This window comes from Phocoena phocoena, chromosome 10 (genome assembly GCF_963924675.1).
Source record: "Phocoena phocoena chromosome 10, mPhoPho1.1, whole genome shotgun sequence".
Lineage (NCBI taxonomy): Eukaryota > Metazoa > Chordata > Mammalia > Artiodactyla > Phocoenidae > Phocoena > Phocoena phocoena.
The window spans coordinates 17,941,133-17,968,298 of NC_089228.1; the positions used below are offsets into that span (position 1 = coordinate 17,941,133).

General features: G+C 41.5%; 1 protein-coding gene across 1 annotated transcript in view; it reads left to right on the forward strand.

Moving 5' to 3' along the window:
* SHQ1 (SHQ1, H/ACA ribonucleoprotein assembly factor) overlaps window positions 1–27,166 on the forward strand; it is an 88,645-nt gene that overhangs the window by 52,546 nt on the left and 8,933 nt on the right. The window contains 1 exon segment of the mRNA XM_065885890.1: window positions 217–337. Coding sequence (XP_065741962.1) covers window positions 217–337 — 121 coding nt within the window.

The window sequence follows — 27,166 nt, forward strand, 5'->3', positions numbered from 1 at the left end:
TTTTTCATAATTCTTAAGGAGAAAAATAAAGAGGTTTGGACTTAATAGTACTGATACAATTTCTTGCAATAAAAGAATATGAAAAATATTCAAAAAATGATTAAAACTCTGAGCTGCCATAAATATATTACCCCTCAGTGTGTGAATTTCTCAGTTAAAAAAAAAACCAGATGTTTTTCCTTGAGGATGATTTGATTTTTTTTCAATTTCCTTCAGGTAAAAGTGCAGTTTTAAAGTGCCTACTGGACATTCACAAAATTTTTCAGGAAAATGACCCAGCTTACATTCTAAATGATCTCTACATCTCAGACTACTGTGTGTGGATTCAGAAAGCCAAGTAAGTTTTCAGTTACAAATTTTACATGCTCCCATTTCCGGAACACCTACTTACCTGGAAGGAAGCACATGAAATAACCTGGAGGATAAGTTTTAATCAGGGACAAACCCGTACAGGTACCAAACATTTGAGAAGTCCTGTATCAGCACAAGGAACTTGGTGAAGTTGCTTAGGGAGGAGGTGCAGATGACAAAAAGGTTAATTTTCCTAGAAAAAAATTGGTACCGCCTGGAAAATATGTGTTAAAACTGACAGTTGTGACTCTTCACTGTTACGCTATTGACTGTCCTCAGTGAAATCTCAAGACTGGTCTATCTGAACCTGTGTCTGTGGTTTAATTACAGTGGGGTGTGAATGTGAGTGTGTGTGCAGGCATATGTGTAAACATCACAGGATACAAACCTAATCAAATGTAATCACAACGAGAGCTGTGCCCTCTTTGGTTAATCACTGGCTTACAGAATCCTTTATTCAGAGTAGAAGAACGAAAGTCTTCAGGGCCTAATAAAATGTATCTAAGGGTCTGAACATTTACAAATAGCCTCCTTGAACTTGGTATGTAAAAAATTTTTTAATTGTTTGCCATTGCCTCACTCAAGGAAGCATATCAAGTTTAAAAATGCAGTGAATTTTCATTTTGTAAAGGGTGTTCTATAGACCTGATTCTTATCAGACGTGCCCAAAATATCCATTTTAGTAGCAAGAGACTGTTAATGGAGAACATACAAAGAGAGCCTTTGATTGGAATAATTCTTAGGTGCTAGAGAAAAAGATGGCACAACATCATTTGTGACTTAGAAGAAAAATGATCATGATATTTTTACTATTAGTGTGATCGGTAAATGAATGCTTTAGGATGGCGTTTAATGCCTGTTTTGAGTGAACCATTATATAGAATTTATTTTTGATTTCTGTTCATGGGGAAGCAATTATATTGCAGAGTGAAATAAGGAAAAAACTTGAGGCTCTACCTGTTGTAAGCAAAATGCCTAGGGACTGCTCAAGATATCGCCAATAACATACAGCAGGTGGTGTCAGCATTCGAGTTGGAAATCTAGATTTCGCCAGATGGAAAATTGCATCTTTAACCCCTGAGGTCATGATGGTATGTCATCACTTCATTTGATCCTCCTGCTAATTGAGCTTATCGAATACCCTGCTGCCATTTCCTGTTGTTTTCATAATAAAATTAAATTGAAATAGCCTATTTGTGAGGGTTTAGGTTTTTCTTTTTTTCTTTCAGGGTGAGGATTTTATAAGCATGTAATGAGCATCGACGTTTGTGCTAGGATCCCATTTCTGTGAATGCCTCCTTCCTCTATTTGTGGCATTCTTTATTGACTAGAGAGAAGATCGTATTTCATTGAACTAGAAGGGTATACACCCTCAAGTTGATGTGGGGATTAATAGGACTTTTTTTCACTTAAAAAAATTTTTTCCCCTGGGTTTCAAGTTGCAGGAAATGAAACGACATTCTTAGGTTTCTAGTCATTGTTATGATAATAGTAATTTTTAAAAAGATGTTAATGTATTGCGAGCAAGGTAGAAGAGAGAAACCAGCAGGAACTCTTCAAATTACTTTGGAAAAAAAATTTTCACCTTTACCAGTTTGACTGTAACTTTCCTATCCCTAAATAAGCTGTGTGTTTTCACTTGGTGGGTTATGTTTTAACTCTAGTCTAGCCCAACTGTTTTCCCCTCCCCCTTGAAGTAAGAGAACCTAATTTTAATCAAATTTTCTAATTTTATTCTTAATATTTCAAGCACAGCATAATTGAACTTTCCAGTATCATCTTTACTGTGAACTTTCTTGGCTCTGAATTAATAATACTGTGGTGAATGTCCATAATTTCCATAATTAATTTCTTCCTTACTTTTCACCTATTTTATTTCTTTCCCATACAGTTTATTAGTGAAATCTAGCACCTTATTTTTATGTATTAAAATAGTTCTGCATTTTTCTTAGTCTCTATTTGATGTTTTTGATTATAATAATAATGACTGTGTGAAGTTTTATTTGAAATACCAGGCAAGTGCTAAATTCTGACTAGCATTCCATTTTTACAGTCAGACAGACATTTACTCTGGCAAAAACTTACTAGAATATGGGTAGCAAAGTCATTCTTATACTGAATTAATGAAGTTAGGGCAACAACTGTGGTAAGTTTTGCTCTAGTGCTTCGTAGTTAGTTTACCTTGTGATATGTGTCTTGTAGAGCACATTTGCAGAGCTTAAAAACTGAAGCTGCTGCATTTTTGAGTTATAGACTCTGCACATAATTTTTCTGAAAAGGAACACTTCCTGCCATCCTTTCCTGTAAGCTTCATTGGAAGTTTTGAGTGTGGTGGCCCCTGCAGCAAATACACTCTGGGTGGCAGCATGCAGAGTGGTTTGCTTGAGGTCATATAGGTTATAAGAGATAGGTCTGTGATAGTCTCAGGTCTTCTGGCTCCAGATTTCATGTTTTTCCAGATATACCACCTAGACAAGCCGTTGTCTTTGCCCATGGTATGGGGGGGCGGGGTGAGGTGGTGTGCAGGGAGCCCTCCCTGTAGAGCGCTTTTCCTATAGGAAGAGGGATTAAGGATTTATCTGTCTTCCTCCGGGATATTAGGCACATGTCCTCTCTGCCTCACATTGGGCATACCTCTTTCTCCCTTTAAAATTTTAAAGTCCGTGTGAATGAGCACCTATCTGGGCCCATTACAGTCCCTTGTGAGCACAGTAAATTTTAGTTTAAGTGAATGGTATCTAGTAGAGCCAGTTGAAGGAGCATTTCATTTTTTTCTTTTTAAACCAAACTGTAAATTAGCTCTAACTTATTTTTATTGACATTTTTAGCTACATTCAATAAAAGACTTCGCCCTTCCCCTCATTTCTTTTCCAGTGGGCTGTACTCACCAGTAGCACTGGTAGTTCTGACCTACTGAAAGTTCAGCGTTTTACACCCTTCGGTTTAAGCTGGGGTGGAAAAGCTTGTCCTGTAAAATATGTTCCAGCCCTGCCTCTCATGGACCATAAGACCTTAGCAAATCACTCCATCACTTCATCTAATGCACCAGTGTTAGTATTTTCTCTATTTTCCAGTGCATTTTTAAACCAGTGGAAGTAATACTGCACATATCATTTTGTAATGTGTTTAATATTTATAATAGTACCCTATAAATCATTTTCCTTTATAGCATAATATCCATAGCATAGTATTTTTAAAATAAACTAATTGGTTCCTCATTATACAAGAAGTACACACCCACTGAAGAAAACTTGATACTTTATGGTTTTAATGCACGGTGTAATTTGAAATGACATGGGATAGAATATGGTGTTATTTTGTTTTTCTGCATGGAAAATTTTTCATTGTCTATTTTTATTTAAAAGAAATTAAGATCTAAAGTCCCAGCTAACTTGAGTACAAGTCTGAGCTTGTCATGAAGGTTCTGTATCTTTGTATTCTCTAGTGTAGTTTTTTAAGGTAGGTACTTAAGGGGGAAAAAGAAAATGTATGTCTTTGAAACACTGAACCTTTTTACATTGAACTGATAGATGGTTTACTGTGATTAATACTCTCCATGCATTTGTTTTTTCACTGCTTTTTCGCATTCTTCCCCCCACCCCCCAAAATGAAATCTTACTTTGCAACCCTTTGGACACTAACGTGCAAAGTTTGTAGAGGGAAACAACTCCATCACCTAATAGTTTTGTTTTATTTGATAAATCCTGGACCTCAGCTTCCTCAATTGTGAATAAACCCAAGGCATTTCTGCACTGAAATCTTAAAACTTTAGAAAACTTAGGACCATATCATTGCTTCATACTGCTTTGCTTCCTCTGTGTATGTGATTTGGTAGGGGATAGGGTTATATTCCTGAGAACAGTGTAGCTCTCTTCCTTTTGGCTTTCTCTTGTTCCTGGTTTATCTGCCAAAAGCCGTGGGAGTGGGGGGTCACTCATATGCAGAGGTAAAACATCGGCACTGAATGTAGAAACAGAATTATTTATTTTTTTCAACCACTAATTATTGAGCCCTACTCTATGCCAGGTACTGAGATAGGTGGTGGGGATATTCCGGTGAACAAGGGACACAACACCTTGAAGCTGATCTTCTAGTGGGGAACATAGACAGAAGGAAAATGTTATGCCGTAGCCTGATAGCAGCAGCCACAGTGGGGAAGTATGGGTGCTATAGGAGCTAGGAGGCCACATGCTTAGTCTTGGGGTATAGGAAACCACTTCCGGAAGGAAGAGTTGAAGCTGAGAGCCGAAAGGTCAGGAAGGGGTGGTCAGATGCAGATGGGGAAGCAGGGGTGGAGGGCATTTCAGACAACAGGGACGGAGGAATGTGGCCCTTTTAAAGAGCTCAGAACGGTTGGATCTCGGTACAGGAATGAGAGAAAGGAAGTGAGGCTGGAGAGTTCTTGTAGATCATTGGCCACATGAAGATGTTTGAGGTTTGTCCTGGGAGAGTGTGGAGCAGCTGAAGAGTTTAAGCGATGGAGTGTCTGTGTGAGCGACACAGTAAGATTTAGATTCTGGGAAGATCCATCAGGTTACATTGTGGGGAATGAATTGGGGTGAGGGCAGAGCTCAGACTCAAGGCTGAAAGGCTAGTTAGGAGGTGAGTGATCCAGGCAAAAGGCAGCTGTAGCCTGAGCCCGGGCAGTGAGAGTGGAGAAGGAGACTAGTGGTCAGGTTTAAGGGGTAGATGAGACAGGACTGAATAAGGATGGGATCTCAGGGGAGAGTGAGAATGGGGCCAGTCAAAGGTGAGGTCTGGATTTTGCCTTGGGCCAGTTAATGGGGCCGTCGGAGGTGCCTTCGCTGAAATTAAATCATACTGGAGGGGGTAGGTTGGAAGAGAAGTGAGAGGGTGGAAAGACGAGGAGTTCAGTTTCAGAAATGTTGATTTGAGGTCTCTAAGGAGTATCCATAAAGAAAGAGTCGGGAACATTTGGATCACAGCTGGAAAAGATGTATAGAGAAGAGTTGGACAAAGAAGGGATATGAATTAATAGGAAAACATAAAGAATGGTATCTGGTTGTACAGTACTGTTACACATATGAGTATAATGATAATCAGGAGTGGATGCATTCCAGGCTGGGAAAATAGCATCATGCAGAGTCGCAAGTCAAACGTGTAAGCAACGTGGAGAACAGATTTCCTGCTTGTAGCTCTGGTGGCTTAGAAGGGCAAGAATGGACGTGAGGCGTTTTTGCATTTGGATCACAGTTTTATCTGTCCTTTAGTTTCCCTTTGTTATTAAATAAGAGAGTCTGCAGTTAGCCTGAGGTCATGATGTTTTAGTAACAGGGCCAGATCTGAAACGCTTATTTCTCCCTTCGGTGTGCTGGAGACTGTCGCGGTATTTTTGACTTAGAAATCACTTGGTGGGCTTCCCTGGTGGCACAGTGGTTAAGAGTCCGCCTGCCAATGCAGGGGACGTGGATTCGAGCCCTGGTCCAGGAGGATCCCACATGCTGCGGAGCAACTAAGCCCATGCGCCACAGCTACTGAGCCTGCGCCCTGGAGCCCGTGAGCCACAACTGCTGAACCCACGTGCCACAACTACTGAAGCCCGCGCACCTAGAGTCCGTGCTTCGTGGCAAGAGAAGCCACCGCAATGAGAAGCCGGTGCACCGCCACGAAGAGTAGCCCCCTCTCACTGCAACTAGAGAAACAAAGACCCGACGCAGCCAAAAATAAATTAAAAAAAAAAATCACTTGGTTACATATGAGAAAACCAGTCGGACTTTTATAGTAAAAATGGGGACTTTATTAGGAGGCTGCAGGTTATCTTCTGGGACCCAGGCGCTGAGTACAGCTGGGCCCCGTGAGCTCAAGGCACGAAGTGTGGGGTTGGCTTACTTTCTGGTGACATGTGGTCCCTCGAGTTGCTTATTTCTGCAGGTCCCTGCTGCTCTTCTCCCTTTGGTGCATATGGAGGAGAATGGCTCTTCTACAGCTCTGAGTTTCCATGTGCCTAGTTTCAGTAGAGATGGACTAGAGTCCCTTGTTTATGATTCCAAGGGAGAGGGGATGTGGTTGGCCCAGCATGGGTCCGTGTTTTTTCCTGGTCTAGTTGCCTTGGTCACAGAGGGCGTGGAGTGGGGGTGCCCCCTAAAGTGGTACACACAGGGTCCCAGGGCTTTGTCACCTTTGACACCCTTTGTCACCAGTGAGTACCCATTCTCAGAGCAGGGTGCATGTGGGGCATGCGGACCCCTTAAGAGGTTGCTGCTGGAATTCCATGACAGCATTCTGAGCCATAGCTAAGGGCGAGCCCTGACACCTACCACTGCCTGTGTCACTGATACTCATAATAATATACAGTGCTGAGGCTGGTTTCAGAGGGCTGTTCAGTTCAGGCTGATCATCAGTTACTCTAGGTGGTTCCACTTCTGCAGGGGAAGTTACTTCTCTGACAATGGTACAACATTAAGGGTTACATTAGCTGCTAATGGTTAGCATGTAGAAATTTCAAGAAACAATTGTGCAGAATTTCAAGCAAGTTAAACCTCCCTTGAATTGAAATCATTCTTGGGAAGGTGCTTATTCAGGCCTGTCAGGTTGCTCCTCAGTTTTACTGTTTATTTTTAATTAAATCCACCAATTCGTCCTGGATGGGAGTGGGTTTTATCTCCATAAGAAAAGATTAGTACATGCCAATATCCATTCACCGTAGCCCTTCAGTGCGGTTTCATATAGAAAGGATTTACTTAATGCTTCTTCACCTTATCACCGGTAGTTCAGCAATGCCCACTGGGGACTGCTGCTCTTCATTAGACTTCTCTAACAAGAAATGTGCCAATAAATCATGAGATTACGAATGTTCCTAAAGATTTCAGGACAAAATAAACCTTTGTAAAGATATGAATGCTCCATGTCACTGTACACATTGAGAAAACTAGCCAAAGAATTCTATATCTGAATGTTCAGGTTTTGTGGAGCTTTTTGTTGTTGTTTTACTTGTTGTTTCTTTGTTTTTTTTAATGTGTAATATCCTTGTTTTTTTTTTAAGGTGACCTTTTTTATTTTAGAATAGTTGTAGATTTACAGAAAAATTGTGAAGATGATACAGAGAGTTCCCAGATACCCCACATTCAGTTTCCCCTATTATTAACTTCTTACATTGGTATGGTAACTTGTTACAATTAATGAACCATTATTGATACATTATTATTAGCTCAAGTCCATAGATTCATTTAGCTTTTCCTAGTTTTTACCTAATGTCCTTTTCCTATTTTAGGATACCACATTTTGTTTCGTTGTTTACTAAGAACTGGAACTCAAATCAGTAAAGCTCCGTTTCTTGCACATTTTGTTTTTCCAAGAGCTTAAATGCTATTGAAAGGCAATGAAATATTATTGAGATATATTAAGATGCCTGAGGGGCTTACTACATACAAACATTCTAATCTAGACCTTGAAAAAAATAGGTTTGGCAGGTGGGAAAATGTTTAGAAATTTGGAAACATAATTCATTTATCATTTTTACTTCTACCTGTACTGTGGGCATTGTGATTTTGCTATATTAATAAAAATTGAGGTTTGTAAAAATAAAGTGAGCAAGGCTTTATATTTTCATATTAATTTTCTAAAGGTGGTAGACATTAGAGGATAAAGTGTGAATACAAGTTCTTATAAAAAAGATACAGACTTGCAGGGGTGAGTGGGCAGCTCCCAGACTGGAAAGTGAGGGCATTTACAGGGAGGCTTGTACGTGTCAGGCCATTCGAGGACTACAGCTGGGTGGCTGTGTTTGGTTTTTGTCTCTGTCCTTACTCGTTTTGTTCCCAGATACTTGGCTCCAGACTTCTTAAATCCTTGGTTTTGGCTTGCTGGAGCCCTGGCTTTTCACAGAGTATAATTAGCTACTATGTGAGCAAATTGGTATTTTCCTTCACCTCCCTGTTCTAATGTACTTTTGCACGTCATAGGTCTTGGGAGGATTCTCGGTGGAGGAGACTGGCAGGATCAAGTGAGTTCCGGTGGGAATTGATGTAGTCAGGTTTTGTGAACCCGTATTCTCTGCTTCAGATAGAATTTTCCTTGTGCTCGGATGCTCTTCACATCTCACTCAGAGAAGAGGCTTACATTGATTAATGTGGCATATGTGTGGTTATCTAACTTAGAAAGTGCTCTGTTTAAGGAGAGCTTTGTCAAGAGCATCCTTTGAATGGAGTCACAAGAAAGCTTTTTAAAAAAACTGACAACTTCAAGTACAATTTCCTTTTTCTTCTGCCAAATATGACTGAAACCCAATCCTTGTTATAACATAATTATCTCAACTGAAGCCAACTGGGAGTTGCTGCCTTAATGTAAGGGGTGTGAAGTCCCCTAAACAAATAGAAGATTAATTACATTCACAGCATGTTATGAAGGTGATGAGATTGATTGTGATCATTTGACTGGTCCCATTTCCTGCTCTGACTACTTTCCTGAATAAATAGAAGCTGGGAAAATTGTAAATAGAGCTTTTGAGAGTACTGTTGTGCCATGGGTGGGAAAAGGGCGTCCCTGAGGTATATTCGTAGATTGTAAGTGATATATGATGTTAATTGTAGATAATTTTATCATTGATTATTTGCTGTTCTCAGTTTAAACAGCTTTCCAAGGATAGTTTTTATCTTTCAAAATATAGATATTAACAGAGCATTGGAGGAATTTGACAGAGTGTATTTTAAGTGTATAGATTTCAGCAATTTTTTAAAATTTTTATTTATTTATTTTTGGCTGCATTGGGTCTTCATTGCTGCGTGCGGACTCTCTCTAGTTGCGGCGAGCGGGGGCTACTCTTCGTTGCAGTGTGCGGGCTTCTCATTGCGGTGGCTTCTCGTTGCGGAGCATAGGCTCTAGGCGTGTGGGCTTCAGTAGTTGTGGCTCATGCGCTGTAGAGCACAAGCTCAGTAGTTGTGGCACACGGGCTTAGTTGCTCCGCGGCATGTGGGATCTTCCCAGACCAGGGCTCGAACCCATGTCCCCTGCATTGGCAGGCGGATTCTTAACCAGTGCCACCAGGGAAGCCCAATTTCAGCAAATTTCTGATCCATTTTTAGATGTTTTTACTTAGTGTGGCCTTTTGGAAGGTTTAAACTAAAGAAAATGTCAACTCTTAGATGCTTATGTTGTTTTTTCCTCATAGAAGCTTCTGCTTTTGTTAAAATGATACATTAGTATTTTCATGAGGCACTGTTTTCTGTTTTTATTATATGTTTGTCTTACCTCTTTTTCCTGGATAGTTTTCTGATATTGTAAAATTGTGATTTTGATTTAGATGTTTATTCTCCAAATCTTCTATTATAGTGGCCTCTAAAGTGAGCTTCACTTAAGGCCACGGAGTGCGTAAAACAATCTTTCTAGAGTGCAGGAAAACTATAATAGCTCTGTGTTTATTGATTAAGAAGAATCTTAAGCTTCACTAGTATTTAATGTATGGATCAGTGGCAAAAGTCATGTTTTGTGGGTCCCAAACTTTTTCAATGATGGGCTACTTGATCCAAAGTTTAGAGGAATAACCATCTTTATTTCCAAAGGGAAGCACTTAGTAAATTTATTCTCAAAGCCTGAATTATGGCCGGGGAGGGGTTGTCTCGCCTAAGAAACTGGAGTTGGGGTTCAGGGACTCCAGTCAGCCTCTGCTAGTTGCTTGAACGTAGTTGAAGACAAAGAAACTCAACTTCCAGAGCTTGAGATTTGTGCCAGATGTAAAATGGTCCCTTCCTGCTTCAGTTTTATGTTCTGTTTGATGAGTGGAGAGAAAGAAGCCTAACTCTGGAATGCAGAGCCTTTGTCATGATGATAACATGTATTTCTTGTGCCCAGACACCTTGTCTTTTGCTTTCGGGATTCTTATGTATTAACTTAAAACGTGAAAGAACAAAAAGCCAACTATCCTTATGAGAAAAAAAGAATGCAATTTGAAATGGATGCTCCTATAGGTTTGGGAGTGGGGTATAATAGAGGTTCAGTCTCAAGATGTTAGGATTCCATGAGGAGTGATTTTGTGATTTCATTGTTAATTACTGATCCAAAGAAAAGGAGCCAAAGAAATCTGGACTGTGAATGTCCTAAAGGGCAAAGCACCTATTCAACTTGGTACCCTGGCACCTAGCAGGATGCTGGTCACTTATTAGTAAATGCTCGTGGAACTGAAAATTTTCTTTCTAATTCAGTAAAAAGCTTCAATGAAAAGTAGCAGTTTTACCCTGTCTTTACACGATACTAAACCTCTGTCTCTAGGACCTTCAGTGTATGTCCTGTTCTTCTTGGCCTAATGACAAGATAAGGATACATGCACTTACCTACACAGACGTTATGTGTCCAGATGGATGTCAAAGGAAACAGAACTTTTTGCGGGTGCTTATCTACTCAGATCTGAGAAAGTCAAAATGGGCTGGAGGTGTAGGAGAGAGAGCAGTGTGTGGAGGTTCGGATGGTTGGATGGGTGGATGTTTAGGTCACTTCCATGTCCCCTGCTTACTGTTGAGCAGTATGGACCCAGAGGTTGGTGTGGGGACTGCCCTGCAACCTCCCCGAGGAGTCAGGCGCAAGAATCGACCATCAAGGGACCAGCAGCCACACGCTGTCCGCAAGTCCCGAGACAGAGAACATGAGCCAGTTGAGGAGGAGGAAGATACTCTGGCCTTCAATTCCAGGACATTCCCCAGGTCATCTCCAAGTTACACACCCGAGCAGGAGACAGACAGGCGATCCACTGTGTAACTGAAGGATGTCGTGGATAGCCATTCAATTTAATTCTCTTTCCAAAAGGGAGATACCTATGTGTAATAGTGTCTTAGATCACACCTTCTTTATCTAAAATATTTATAGTTGTAATTGCTTGTTAATTATTAATAGTGTATTAATTATAATTTAATTATTAAACTCAGTTACTTGTAATTATAAATATTTCTTTTCTTTGTGGTTCATTTGTTTAAATGAATTCAGAGTCTGATTGAGTCCAAAATTTATTGAATATCTACTATGACCAGTGTTGTACTCAGTGCTGGAGGTTAGATCAAGGTCAAAATTTCCACAGCAAGGAACCCACTGTCTGGGAAGGTTAAAGACACTACACTATCGTGAAAAATCATAACTGGAAAGTTAAATGGCAAAAGCCACGTGTATAGAGCTGTACATGCTGAGATGGCTCAATCACATTAAGAAATATGTATTGGGCTTCCCTGGTGGCACAGTGGTTAAGAATCCGCCTGCCAATGCAGGCGGCATGGGTTCGAGCCCTGGTCTGGGAAGATCCCACATGCTGCGGAGCAACTCAGCCTGTGTGCCACAACTCCTGAGCCCATGTGCCACAACTACTGAAGGCCGCGTGCCTAGAGCCCGTGCTCCGCAACAAGAGCAGCCACCGCAATGAGAAGCCTGCGCGCCGCAACGAAGAGTAGCCCTCGCTCGCCACAACTAGAGAAGCCAGTGCACAGCAACGAAGGCCCAACGCAGCCAAAAATAAATGAATAAAATAAATAAATAAATAAATAAAATAAAATAAAAGGCTGGCCAACATGGCTGTTCATTCTAAAGTGATGTTACTGTTTAAAAAAAAAAAAAAACATATTCACAGAACAAAAACCCTAGAAGGAAGCACATTAATGTTGATAAAAGTTATCTCTGGCTTGTGGATTTACGGGTGGCTTTTCTACTTTATACTTACTTTTTGGGTATGTTTACATTGAACATGTATTTTATTTTTTCCCTGATGGGCATTTTAGGAAATTACAAGGGTGATATCAGTGCTTGTTTTTTTTTTTCCTTACGTGTAAGAGAATATTACAGAACTGAATGAAGTAAAAAGTGTGGTGATCTGCACTTAAGGCCCAACTAAATCAGCAAACGAATGAAAAAAGAAAGCCCTTATGTCCTGAATGAAATGAAGTAGACATACATAGATAATCTATCAGTACTTGCTTGAGCTTTCTCAAATATGAACTTAGCATTTAAGTCAAGTAGTAATTTGACATTATCTTCAGATGTGGAGTTTCTCTCCTTGCTGGGTGCACCATTTTATTATTTATTCAATATAAAATTATATAGAGGGCTTCCCTGGTGGCGCAGTGGTTGAGAATCCGCCTGCCAATGCAGGGGACACGGGTTCAAGCCCTGGTCTGGGAAGATCCCACGTGCCGCGGAGCAACTAGGCCCGTGAGCCACAACTACTGAGCCTGCGCGTCTGGAGCCTGTGCTCCGCAACAAGAGGGGCCGCGATAGTGAGAGGCCCACGCACCGCGATGAAGAGTGGCGCCCACTTGCCACAACTAGAGGAAGCCCTCGCACGGAAACAAAGACCAAACGCAGCCAAAATAAATAAATTAATTAAAAAAAAAAAAAATTATATAGAGCAGAAAAAAGACACCAGACCATCAGACGTCTCCTGTGTATCTGTTCTCAGGTTTACAATACATCAAGTGGCAGAATATACTCTGATATCATGGCATACTTGTCCTTTGTGTAGGTGAACTGCTGTTGGCCTTGTGATGGATGAAATATCACTTTACATCACAGATTTATAATTATGTGGTGTGCCTTAAATGATGGTGAAATGTGAAAAGTGATGTCTGTTCTGATGATCTTGTTTTCTTCAGGCTCTTTCTTGCCCTGTAACCTCAAGCCGCATACACACCCAAAGTTGTTCTTCGGCGATCTCATTTTTGATACCTTCCTAGAACACAAAAGACACTTTGAGCAAAGAATAAAACACCATCTCACATCTAGTATTAAGTACCCTTGGCCGTTCCAAGTAAGCTTGCCAGCCAGTTTAGATTTTCTATCCGTAGAATATCCTAAAGCTTCAAGAAAGTAAGGGTTTTGTTCTTACTGAAAAAAATTCACTTCATTTCTAACTTGATGTTTAAAATTACAGTTGTCAGCACGTGTCCTATATACCTGTTTTAACAGATAAAACAGTTAAAAGGATTTCACTTGAGCTGGGTAAGCTAAAGCCATCTGAATGAATAAAACTATTGGCAAAGGGTCTCCACTTGACTAAATACTAGATTAATAAAATACAAGCTTTCAAAACTCAGGAAGTTGTGAAGCTTTTATTCTGAACACATCTGTACTCTACATACTTATGCTTCAGAAGCGTTATCGTAACCCATGATTTCAGATGGAAATTTCAAATCTAGAATGTTCAGGAGGTACGTACTAGGTTTATGTTACCTTTTTATCAGAAAGATCCAGTCTTGCTCCAGGTTTATGGGAAAACATCTTTGTTTTTGGTTAACACAAGCTTACACAGATCTTCCACCATGTTTCCATTGATCATACTTTTTCAAAGGTCACCTGCCAGTCAAAGATGGGCTCTCCCCTTGAGGCTTGGGAGTGAGAGGTGAGGCCACACACCTACTCTGTTTCACATCTTTGGGGGTCTTGTTACCAAGTGGCGGTGATGGTGGTTTGTAAGTTGTGACTGCTATAGGCTAGAGTATCTGTTCTCCCAACCATCTGTTCATTCAACAGATATTTATGAGTTCTTACTCTGGGCAGCATTCCGTGCTAAGGTTCTGAGCCTCCAGTGGTAAGCAAAACCCAGACATGCTCCCACGCCCCATGGAATTTATGGTCTAATGGAAGAGAGATGTTAATCAAAGAATCGCATACCCAAAACGTAAAAGCAAAAGCTTGGAAAGTGCTCCAAGAAAAAAGATTCATGCTCCTGTGAAAGCACATTATATCCAGCCTGGTCTGGTGGGGGGATACGAAGAGGGGGCAGGTGATGACCGGGGAAGCTTTCCTTGGGGAAGTACTTGCTTTGAGTACCAGAGTACAAGCAGGAGTTAACTTAAGCGAGGTGATGGATTTCACAGAATGTAGGAGGCCCACTAGCAGAGGTCATGCGGCAGGAGGGAATTTTGTATGAGTTCAAGAAATTGAAAGAACATTAGGATGTTCAGCCAGGGTGGCTGAAACATAAAAGGTATATGTGTGTGTGGATGGATCAAGATGCGGCTGGTGATTCAGGCAAGGCCCAGACTGTACAGTAGCTTCTGCATAATGTTAAGAGTTTTTATCTCGGTCTTGAGAACTGTGGGAAGCTGGAGAAGGATCTTAGGCACACGATGGGAGAAGATCACTGGGGTAGTAGTGTGAATTGCATGTTGCACCAGCTAGAAAGCTCCTTGTGAAGGATGAGTGTAGCCTGACCAGGGAAGTAGGATTTAGGGACTAAAATGGATTTGGGGAGAGAGGGAGAAGCCGTCACGGAGGACAGCGCCTGAGTCTGTGGCTTGCGTAGCTGAACAAGTGATGAGACCTCATTTGGGAAGAATAATTCTCAGGCAGTTGGCTTTTGTTAGAGAAGTTCTTCTGTTCACAGAACTTAGCCTCTTTTGTGGTGATCTGCACTATAGTTCATAATTCTGGGTAATGGCTAGTTTTCTTTCTTTGCCTCTGTGGGGTTTTTTTTTAATTAATTTATTTTTGGCTACCTTGGGTCTTTGTTGCTGCACACAGGCTTTCTCTAGTTGCGGCGAGCGGGGGCTACTCTTTGTTGCGGTGTGTGGGCTTCTCATCGCGGTGGCTTCTCTTGTTGCGGAGCACGGGCTCTAGGCACGCAGGCTTCAGTAGTTGTGGCACGCGGCCTCAGTTGTTGTGGCTCGTGGGCTCTAGAGTGCAGGCTCAGTAGTTGTGGCACAAAGGCTTAGTTGCTCCATGGCATGTGGGATCTTCCCAGACCAGGGCTCGAACCCATGTCCCCTACGTTGGCAGGCGGACTCTTAACCACTGCGCCACCAGGGAAGTCCCTTTTTTTTTTTTAAAATGGAACTATTGGGTTCAATTATCGTTACCTCTTATTTGCCTTTTTTGTATGTGTATAGAGTTTGGTTATTTTCTTAAAATATTTTCTTATGAAATATAAAATATTAAAATAATATAAAATATGTGTACAGTTTAAAGAATAATAAAAAGGTGAACATGCATGTACTTACCAGCAATCTTAAGAAATAGAGCATTACCAGTTTCCTAGAGGTACCCCATGAGACCAGTCCCAGTCATATTTCCCTCCTCCCTCTGGTAACCACCATCCTGAATTTTGTACTAATCATTACCTTGCTTTTCCTTATGGTTTTGCCATCTGTGTATTTATCCCAAGTTTAGTTTTAGTTTTACTTGCTTCTGAACTGTATGTAAATGGAATCATACTGTATGTGTTCTTCTGTTACTTGCATTTTTCACGTAATGCTTTTTCTTTTTGGGGGGATTTAACCATGGTGACGCACAGAGGTGTAGTTTATTTATTCTCCTGCTATCTGAGTCGACTGCAGTTTGTTCATGTATTGCAATGTAGATTGGATTGTTGATGAATGGTTCCCATTTTGGATTATTAGGAAAATCCTGTTCTGAACATCTTTGTTCACGCTTCATGGTACACTTGTGCAACTTTTTGAGTAAGCCCTATACCCAGGAATGGAATTGCTGGGATTTAGGGGATGGTTGGAGGCCAGTTAGACTTTACTGGGTAATGCCAAAGGGTTTTCCAAAGTGGCTGTACCAATTTATTTCAACTTATACTCCCAGCAATGGGAATTTCACTGGCTCAACCTTCACGCCAACACTTGTATTGTTCAGATTTTAAAATTTGGCATTCTCCATGGGTGTGAAAGAGTTTCTTTTGTAATTTTCATTTTCATGTTCTTGGTAACTAATGAAGCTAAGCATCCTTTCATGTATTTGTGAGCCATTCATGTCCCTTCTTCTGTGAATGTCTGTCTGTTGTGTTGCCTACTTTTTATTAAGGCTATCTTTTTCTTTTTGATTTTTAGGTTTCCCTGGTATTCTAGATACTAGTCCTTTATTGATTAAATATGTTGCAAACATTTCTCCCCAGTTTGTAGTTTATCTTCCAGTCTCCTTGTAGTGTCTATATAAACAGAAGTTTTTAATTTTAATGTTGTAGAATTTATCGATATGTTCCTTTATGGGTATGCTTTTTGTTTCTTGTTTAAGAAAGTTTTTTGATTTGCTTGTCATAAAGATATTCTCATATAGTATCTTCTAAAATTTTTATTCTTTTGGGTTTAGCATCTAAGTCTTTAGTCCACCTGGAACTAATTTCTGTGTATTTTATGAGATAGGGGATCCATTTTCATTTTTTCCCCATATGGATAACCTTATCCCGGCTTCATTTATTAAATAGTCCATCCTTTCCCCATGCATCCTGCAGTGCTCACTCTGTCATACATCGTTTACATATACACATGGATCTGTTTCTAGGTTGTCTCTTCAGTTTCACCGATTTACTTGTCTATCATGTGCCAATACCATACTTTCTTAATTACTGCAGCTTTGTATCTTAGCATCAGCTTGTCAAGTTCCATGAATAACGCTTTAATTGGAATTGCTTTGAATCTATTAATCAGTTTTGGGGGAGACTAAAACATTTAGTCTCTTTGCGATAACATGGTGTGACTCTCTAAGTTTTCTTTAATGTCTTTTAATAAAATTTTATAATATGCTCCATAAAAACTTTATACGTCTTTGCTAGATTTATTGCTTTATTTTTTGAGTTGCTATTGTAAATGGTACTTAAACAATTTTTTATTTTCAAACTCCTTGTTTAAAGTATATAGAAATGTAATTCACTTTTTTATATTGATTTCTGTATACAGCTACCGTGCTAAACTCTATTATTAACTTATGTACGGATTCTCCCCAGTTTTCAATATAGGCAATAATAGCAGTGCAAATAATAACAGTTAGGTTTCTTCTTTTCCAATCTTCATATCTTTCATTTCTTTTTTGTTATTCTTCTTCATCATATTGTACTGACTAGATCCTCTAGTAAAATACTGAGTAGATATGGTGGTAACATACTTCCCTATCTTACTCTTTATTTTTTAGAAAATGCTTTCAACAGTTCGCCATTAAATGTGACGTTTGCTGCAGGCCTTTGTAGATAGCCTGTATCAAGTTAAGAAAGGTTCACGTTATTCGTAGTTTGCCAAGAGTTTTGATCCCAAATGGTCATCAAATTTTATTGCATATTTTCCTCATCTTTTGAGATGACCTTAAGTGTTTTCTCCTTTAACTTTTTAGCATAATGAATGACATTTATAAAATCTCTAACTTAAATTAGCCCTTGCACTCGTGGGATAAACCTATCTTGATTATGATGCATTATTTGAATAATGATGCTGAATTTGGTTTGCTAACTGTGTGTGTGTGTGTGTGTGTGTGTGTGTGTGAGTTGCATGTGCAAGAGAGGGAAACAGAAGACCAAGAGAGAAAGACAGGGAGGGAAGGGAGAGGGAAGGGAAGGGAAGGAGTTTGGCCTATGATTTTCCATTCTCGTACTATCTTTATCTACATTTGTTATCAAGGTTATGCCAGCCTGATAAAGTGTATTGGGGGTTGTTGCCTTTTCTGTTCTCTGAAATAGCTTATGTAAGACTGAAACAATCTCATCAGTGAATTTTCAGTAAAGTTCACCCCAAAAGCCATCTTGACTTTTTTCTTTCTGAAATTTTTAAACTATTCATTCAGATTTTCCAATTGCTATACAAGTATTCTAGTTCTCTGTTTCTCCTTGAGTCAGTTTTAATAGATTATATTTTTTTAGAAGTTTGTCCCTTTCATCTAAATTTTCAAAACTTTCTAACATAAAGTTGTTCTTCTTTCCTCTTATCTGTTTTCTTCTCTACAGCATCTATAGTTTTCTTACTTTACATTCCTGTGTATTTGTGCTTTCTTGTTTTTGTTTCTTCTTTTTTTGATCAATCTTGCAAGAGAGTGTATTTGATTAGTTTATCAAAGAACCAATATTTTACTCTCTTGATCCTCTCTCTTTGTCTTCTATTTCATTACTCTTTGCTTTTATTTATGTCATTTTATTCGTTCTGTTTTGGGAAATCTGTTATGCTGTTTTTTCTGACTTCTTATGTAGATGCTTAACTGGTTAACTCTGGACCTTTCTTCATTTAAGTCTATAAACTTTCCTCCAAATACCTGCTTTGTATGCATCTTCAAGGTTGTGAAATATACTGAATTTTCATTATTATTCTATTCCAAAATTTTCTGATTTTACTCAGGAAATGTTTAGAAGTGTGTTTCTCCAAGTGTATGGGGTTTTTATGTAATGTCTTTATTACTGATTTCTAACTTGATTGCACTTCTGTCAGAGAATTTAATTTGTTGAGATTAATTTTATGCCTAGCATGATCATTTTCTTAAATTTTGAAGCTTGAAAGTAAGGTTTATGCTCTGATTGTTAGCTGCTAATTTGTATGTCTGTCTATTGTTGAAGCTTGTCAGTTGGGCTGTTTACGTTTTTATATCCTTAATGATTTATTTTGTCTAATTTTGTTAATTTTGTCTAATTTTTGTTTATTTTGTTTAATCTATCAATTTTTGGATTGCAAGGTGTGTGAAAGTCTCTTACTGTATTAGTGAACTTGTCAATTTCTTCTTGTCGACCTGTGGTCAGTTTTTACTTTATGATTTGAGGCATGTTATTTGGTACTAGTAGTTTACAGTAACTAATATTTTGTCTCCCAGTTATAGCTCCCTGGAGAACTGCAGTGTTTATTATATAGTGGTCTTCTTTTATCACTGATAATGCTTTTTTGCCTTACAATCTATTTTGTCTGATACTAATATGGAGATCCTAGCTTTCTTTTGGTTAATATTTGCCTGGCATATTTTCTTTATGTCCTCGGAGGAGTTAATTTCTGGGAACATTGTTTCAATAAACTTTCGATGACTGGTTTCAGATTGAAAGATAACTACAAAATCTTACATTTTTTTGTATACTGAACATTTGATATAAAGCTGTGATGGATCAGTAATTTGGGAACCAGTTTAGATGTTTTGGGGGTTTCTGGTCTTACTGTTAGGTACGTTGTCCTGTCTGGGTTCCCTGATTCAAGCGTGTCTGTCTCTGACACCCCACTCCACACTGGATCAATCCAGCAGGTCTTTTTAATTTGTCCTATATAACTTCTTTCACTTAAATTCCTCTTTTTGCTGTCACTGCCTTTCCTTTAATTCAGGCTTGTATTTTCTCATTTCCTGCCAGAGTGTCCCCTATGTTTTTCCTTGCCCCCAGAGTCTCACTCCCTGTCTTGTTTTCTTCCAGCAACAATGCCAGTCCTGTCATCCTGAAATGCCATTTTGCTCATGGCTGTCCTGCTCAGCAGTTCTCCACAATTCCCCCTGCCAAGGTTAAGAGCCTAAATGATGCCTGAGCCGGGTTCAAGACCCCTTGGGTCCTCGTCCTCATCTTTCCTACTTCTTCCCTCACTCCTGCTGATTGCGCACCCTCCCTCCCTCCTTCCAGATACACTCAGCATTTCCCAAATTTGCCAAGAGCTTCAGCCCTTCGTTGCCTTTGTACGTTCCATTTTCTCTACCAGAAACGTTACATTTTGCCTGAAGCTTTCTCTAATGACACCAACAAAGTCATCTCTCCATTGTAAGGCTTGAAGCTGATGATGGCATCACTTGTCTTGGTGATGATCATTGTAATCCAGTCAGTCGTAGAGTTGAGATGTCTGGCAAAATCTCCTCCTTTGCCAGCCTTTACTTTGTGGGTCAGTTCCCTGTGCACTGTCGACACTATGTGATTTCTAGTCCTTGGCACGAGGCACTTGGCATGTCTGGAGACTGACTGATGGAGGAGGGGACTGGTTCTACTCTGAAGCACCTTAGATTGTTTGAAAGTTCTCCTTTGAATTGGACTGAAATCTACTTTTTTTCTCATTAGTTTTAATTCCGGACCCATATGGAATAATTCCTTTCTCTCTTCAAATACCTGTTTTTATCTGTCTAGGGGATTGCTATTGCATTCCTTCTGAGTCTTCTCGATCAGCCTCTTCTGCCTTTGAATGATTCTTACAGGTCCAGAATTTCTACTTCTTTGCCCTTCCTGGTCTCTCTCTCTCTCTTTGTTTAATATTTACTTAGTTATTGATTATTTAGTTTGGCTTCACTGAGTCTTAGTTGCGGCATGCGAACTCTTAGTTGCGGCATGCGAGCTCTTAGTTGCGGCATGCTTGCGAGATCTAGTTCCCCGACCAGGGACTGAACCCGGCCCCCCTGCATTGGGAGTGCAGAGTCTTACCCACTGGACCACCAGGGACGTCCCCCTTTCTGATCTCTTTTTAAAAGGCAAATTGTACTTTGTCAGTGCCTCCCCTCTCCTTTTTGGGGTCAATACCCTTTTAAAGTATCCTCCAGGTTAAATATAATCCTCTAGGTTTGGCCAGAAAGTAGAAAGGAGCCGTCACTCTCATTTTTTATCACCATCTCTGTATTAATGTGGTCTGGGAGCTCATCTACTTATATTTGGAAACCTCAACACACTCCTTATTCCTAGTTTACCATTAACCAAAACCCTTAAGATTTTTGTCTCAGATGTTGTTGAATTAATTATAATTTGTCTTAGACGTTGCTTAATTATTTACAATTATAATTTCTCATGTATCAGCTATTGAGAACTTTGTATCTGTTCCCTGGTTTTTACCCTGTTGAATTTGGTTTTGTCCCATGCACCTGCTTTAACCTTTTTGGAACTAGCATCTATCATCCCAGCTATTTCCTGATCTTTTTACTTTTGTAACACTCTTTGTGAACTTGACTCCTGAAATCCAATAAGTAATCATTTTTGGAGCAGCTTCTGTATGCGAAGCACAAGATGAGGGACCCGGGAACTGAAGAGGAATTAGTAAGGCTTATGCCCTTAAGGAATTAGAATGAATGTTTTATGTTTTCACCTAAGACAGTGAATACACGTTGAATGAAGAAGTCTGGTGTCAAAACTTTTTACTCTTCCACTAGGTCCCTTCCTTCAGGTTGAAATTAATCTTACCTGTAAGGTCAAATGTGAATCCAGTCAGCTTTATAACCGTACACCCCATGTTCTGTATTTCACCCATAAGGAAGCCACAGGAGACTGTCATATGCCTTCCTAAAACCCAGGCACAATCTTTGCCCAGGGCTCACAGGCTGAGGCCAGTCCAAGGGATGGCATCCATTTTTGTGAACCCATGCCAGCTCCTGGGGACACCACTTCATCTCCTAATGCGCACAGTTCATGGGTTTTGAGTTCACGGTCTGCAGTTTCATCACTTTCCTTCTTCACTGTCTGAAAGATAAGCAAGATGCATTTGCCTCTTCCCTGTCTTCTGTGTGGATGTTGGAGGCTAGAAACATTGTTCTTAGCCCCTCTCCAGTTTTTTTCTGTGATCAGCAAAATGCCTTTTCTGTTAGTATTAATCTGTGTCACAGTTTTTGCCTTCCATAATGATAGTTGTAATTTTATGGTACTTCCTGGCCCTTTTTCTCTTTTCTTCATCATTCTCTTTTTATTGAACAGACAGCCCTTGGCCAAATTGACAGAAAAGCAAACTCCTTCTTCTTGGGACTTCTGAGATATAGTCTGGTCCAAATGAAGCCCTGATCATTCTGTCATCTTAAGCCATGGTCCACAAAGCCAAATCCTGTTTTTGATTTGAAAAGGTTGAGGTCGAAAACTTGTCCCTTGCCATTAGAAATGTAGAGAGGCCATCGAGTATCATGGTTAAACGGTTATGGGAGCCAGTGGGCCACTTGGCTGGCTTCAGATCTGTATGGCCTTGGACAGGTCATTTAAACTTTCTGTGCCTCAGCTATCCACAAAATTGGTAGAATTAGGCAAATTAGATGAGCTGACACACGCAGTATGGTTAGAGCACATTAGCACAGACTAAGTAGTCAATTAATGGCTTGCAAACAACACAGTTCCTCCATTGATGCATTGCTTGTTTAACAATGCCATTGGCCGAATCCGGCAATTGGTCCATGATAATAATAGTAGCTTACTGCATGCCAGGCATTGTGTTGAGTGCTTTATATTCATCATGTCTCTTAATCTCATAGGTTTTATATGATTTGGGTTATGTCCCCATTTTATTATGGCCCCAGGTTACAGGTACGGAAACGGAGGCTCAAAGAGATGAAGAAACCCAGGCCTGCTTGTCAGAACCTGAGCTCCTAACCACCTTGCTGTGGTCAGTCATTCCCCTGTCATCTCCCAGAACATTAACCCACCCTCTCTGTTAACACTGCATGCTCTGTCTCTGTTGACGAAGTTCCAGTGTGGTTTCTATTCATGAGCATTTAGTCTTGCTGGGGAGAAAACATATGTAGATGGCAGAATTAGTGGATTACGGAGAGAATCCGCCTCATTGCCAGTGATACAGCGGGTGATACAGCCGTAAGAAAGATATTGATTCAGGGACTTCCCTGGTGGTCCAGTGTTTGAGAATCCGCCTTCCAGCGCAGGGGACATGGGTTTGATCCCTAGTCAGGGAACTAAGATTCCACATGCCACAGGGCAACTAAGCCTGCACACCACAACTAGAGAGCCCGCGTGCCGCAACTAAGATCCAATGCAGCCAAAAATAAATAAAATAAAATAAAAGGTATTGATTAAGAGAAGAGGGAACTTGGCGTGGTCTACAGGGCTGAGTGGAGTACGGGGCTTGACCTGGGAACTAAAGATGGGTGGGGTCTGACCAGGCACAGAGAGAAAGGAGGGAGGTGTGCAAGGCAGGGACACAACTTGAGGCAAATCCGCGAAGTTAAAACAGTTGTGCTGGGAGTGAGAGCAGTGGTGAACTGGTCGTGCTGGTGGAGCGGGAATGTGCTGGGGTATATAGAATATGTTAGAGCATTGGGGAGATGCAGTTATGTCTGCAGCATGTACGAGTTGCAAGCTGGTGGCCCTTGGGTCACTATTGGTTCTCAGTGAGTTTTCTAAAACTTCGAATTGGTTGTCAGCACTTAAAAACCGGAAGATTTTATGTCGAAGTCTGGATTTACAGCTGCTCTGGAGCTAACGGAGAAGTTCTGGCAGTTGCTGAGCCCACGTCCCCGCTTGTTGACAACTGGCCAGAGCTGAGGCCAGCTGTTTCCCCTGTACGGGACAAGGGTGCACCATTCTGCACAGACCCCCGCCCCTTCCATGTGACTCCATCTGCCTGACTGGTGAGGGCAGCAGAGTTTGTGACCTTGGCCTCTTGGATACGGGCTCTGAGACTGGCTCAGAGGACCCTGTCCTTTCTTCCTTTCAAACTGCAGGCTCCATGAGAGCAGGATCCAGGCTTTGCTTGGGCACTGCTGCGCTGCTCGGGCTAGAGAAACACCCTGCAGATCTCGGGCCCTCAATCAATGTGGCACATGGGTGGCAGCAGTGACCACGTTACAGTGGGCTCAGTTTCCGAAGCCGAACACAGACGGATGAGGTGCACAGCAGTCAACCGGGTGGCTCATTTTAAGCCCTGTTTTTAAAAAGGCAAACTGTGGATGACCCTTAAGCAGCAAATAGGCCACTTATGAAGTCGAGACTGGTCTGCGTGTGTGTCAAGGAGAAAACTGCTGGTTGTGCTTTGCTCTGTTTCCAGCCCCATTCCTGGACCCGGGGAGGTACGCTTTTATTCTCTTCTTCTGACACACACTAAACAACAGGAGTGGAAAATGCATCAGGAAGACCTAAGGCACATGCTTATTGGCTTCATTCAGCAGGAACAGCAGCACGACCGAGAGCACAGCCAGAGGTCCCCGCTCTGTGCGATTTCACAAATCCTGTAAAACCCTAGTTGCTTTTCACTAGGGATGTGATCTTTCCTCCTGGCTGCGGATGGCAGCTCTCTGCCACGGCTCAGTTTAGCCCGGGTTCTTGTTCTGTTTATTTCTTTCTTTCCCTTTCTTCTGCACGTGGTGTTCCTCTGGGCTCCGTCTGCAGTCACCTTGCCATGGGAGCCCCGGAAAAGAATAAAGTCCACCTGCCTCTCCGCCCCCCCCACCCCGGGCTTGGCTCCAGAAAATCAAAGCCGAGCAGAGGCAGCTCTTCTCCACCTGCAGCAGGGTCAGCGATTTGTGTATTGTTTTCCGTGTCAGCTTATCTCTGCCGATTTCTTGTGTTTGTGAGCAAGGGGAGGAAGTGCCGCATCGCCATGGCTGCCTTTTTCAACAGGTGGGAGCCGCAGCTGCGATCAAAGCCCAGCCCCGCGCTCCCCGCCGACAGCCGTCCCTGCTTTTTTGTCAAGTGTTCCTGGTGGGGCTGGATTCATCCCTTTGGAGTGAGGTGGCTCCAAGAAAAAGCTTACCCGGATGCCCCTACGAGGAGCGAAAGGAGAAAAGCCCTTACGTCTCTCGCCCCACGTGGGAAGCTTTTTGATCACATCGTTTGAATCTAACCATAATTAAGCTTTTGCATCCAGTTCTCTTGGGAACACGAAATGCTGTTCAGCCAGCAGGTTGGGTACTCACAGCCCTCTAACTGGGGGTTTCAGTTGTGCTGTGTATTCCTGTATTTAGTCACACGATATTTTGGAGCCACTTTTTCATTCTTATTTTTAGTAATCAGTAATTTTCGTGGATAGTAATTTGGGTCTGATTGGACATCTTGGCAACTCTTCAGTTCTCATTATAGCAGAGCTTTCGCCTGTATGTCTTGATGCTAAAGTGAACATAGAATTCTTAACGATGTCCAACAAACTAATTTTTGAGAGTCATGGTCACTACCTTAAAATAGAGAATAAATTTTAGTTCCCATCCTGATACAAGTATCCTAGAAGGCTTAATTTGCGTAAATGTTTTGCCAAGGGTTGGATCCCCCAACACAGGAAAGGTTCTTTAGGCTTAATTTGCGTAAATGTTTTGCCAAGGGTTGGATCCCCCAACATAGGAAAGGTTCTTCAGGCTTAACTTGCGTAAATGTTTTGCCAAGGGTTGGATCCCCCAACGTAGGAAAGGTTCTTCAGGCTTAATTTGCGTAAATGTTTTGCCAAGGGTTGGATCCCCCAACGTAGGAAAGGTTCTTCAGGCTTCATTTGCGTAAATGTTTTGCCGAGGGTTGGATCCCCCAACATAGGAAAGGTTCTTCAGGCTTCATTTGCATAAATGTTTTGCCGAGGGTTGGATCCCCCAACATAGGAAAGGTTCTTCAGTGATTCTCCTGGCTAGTGTGGTCTTCCAGCCTCTTGTTTCACTTAGGTAATAAGCCCTGTGAGTACCCAGATGGTGTCACTGCTTCGGTGGGAGCTAGCACACAGCAGGTTGCATGTTAGAAGCCCTGGCCATCCCCCGGATTTACCCTCTGGCATCAGGCCCATGTTGGCCTGTGAGCACTGGTGAAGTATAGAGAGTCATTCATACCTGCTTAGGCCATGTGACTGAGGAAAGGATCACACGTGCTCACGCATATGAAAGCAGTTCAGAACCCTCCAGTCTGGTGCCTGTGTGGACTGTTAGTGCTCCGGGCTGTGGTAGCCCTGTACTCTTAGCTTTGTCTAGGCCTCGTCTTTGTCACAGGAAATTAGGGCTTTCGATTCGATCTTGTTAGTCGAATTTTGTATACATAGCCACGTGAGGCTATTTTGGTGGAGATTAATTTAAATAAAATAAGATTTAGGATTCAGTTCCTCAGTCACGCTGGACGTTTCAAGTGCTCAGTTACCACATGTGTCTTGTGGCTACCACGTTAGATAGCACAGATCTAAAGCATTTCCATCTTCACGCAAAGCTCTGCCAGACAGCCCTGGGCTCAGTTATCTATCAGGTTCCCTCCAGCCTGCGTTTGTGTAGACTTCAACAGAGTGGCTTGCTCAGTTCTTAAAGGAGAATTAATTGTGCCTTTAATGCCCCATCCTCCACCCGCACCAGGGGCGTGGATCTGCTGTAATCTTTGCCCTTGTTTCCCTGGTGGCTCAGCATGAGGCCTTCCTATGGCATCTTTCACAGTTTCTTAGTAGAGAAAACTTAGCTGTAGAAAGATACATTCTTGAGCCCTTAAGTAATTTTATCTAGCTTATATTTATAGTATGAAATACTATAAAATTCTGGCTTGGCCAGAAGTTTTCTCCTCTTTTACTAAACCTCTGGGTCTTCCTTTTTAGAAACAAGATAGCCTGTTGTCATTTTCCTTGAACGTGGGACAGCACAGATTGGGTATCAGGCTCAGGTGAGTGGAAGGTAGGAGAAGCAGTTTTCTAGGCATGGATACAAGATCTGGAGATTAGAGACAGCTACGTGGGAATTGACATCCACATGGCTTTTAGGCTGGGAGCAGGGGTTGGATGTGAGTATTGTACCAAGTTCAGTGGGCTGGAGGTTCAAGCCAGGAAGAAATGGACTAAGTAAAAAGCAAGAATAAAGCCAGGTCTCACACTTTAGGCTATTCGATGTATTTGGTCCCTTATGTCACCTTTCAGTGAGGTCTTCTCTAAACACGTAAAAAATTGAATCCCCTCTGTCCTTAGCACTCCTGGGCCACTTTTCAGCTGTGTTTTTTCCACAGCAGTTATGCCATCTAGCACACTGTATTTACTTAGTTTCTGTTCGTTGTCTATCTTTTCCTAAACAAGAGTATAAGCTCCGTGAGCATGAGGGTCCTTATCTGTTTTGCTCAGTGCTTAGTCACATAGTACTTTCGGTAGATATTGAATGAATGAATGAATGAATGAGAAATGCGTCTGCCGTGTTGTTTCAGTGAGACCTGGAGGTAGAGGTTACTTGTGGGAGAGGCCCATACTGGAGGTAAGGAAGCAATGGGAGGAGGGCAGGGCGGGGCTAGGGCAGGCCCGGGTGGGGTCTAACCTGGCTGGAGAGGGAGTGGGGGAGGAGCAGGCTTCTGGAGCCTGGCCTTGGGAGAGATCTCTGCAGAGGTTGAAGATTTTGTGCAAGAAAGCAGCTGATCCCAGCTTTGTAGAATCGGTGCTGGGAGATGAGATGGTTCTGAGAACGAGCCTCAGGATCAAGCGGGCTTAGAAGAAAGGCCACAGAGAGAACTCTTGAGCCAAACGGCCATTAGAGAAGGGCTCCTCGCACCTTGACCTGG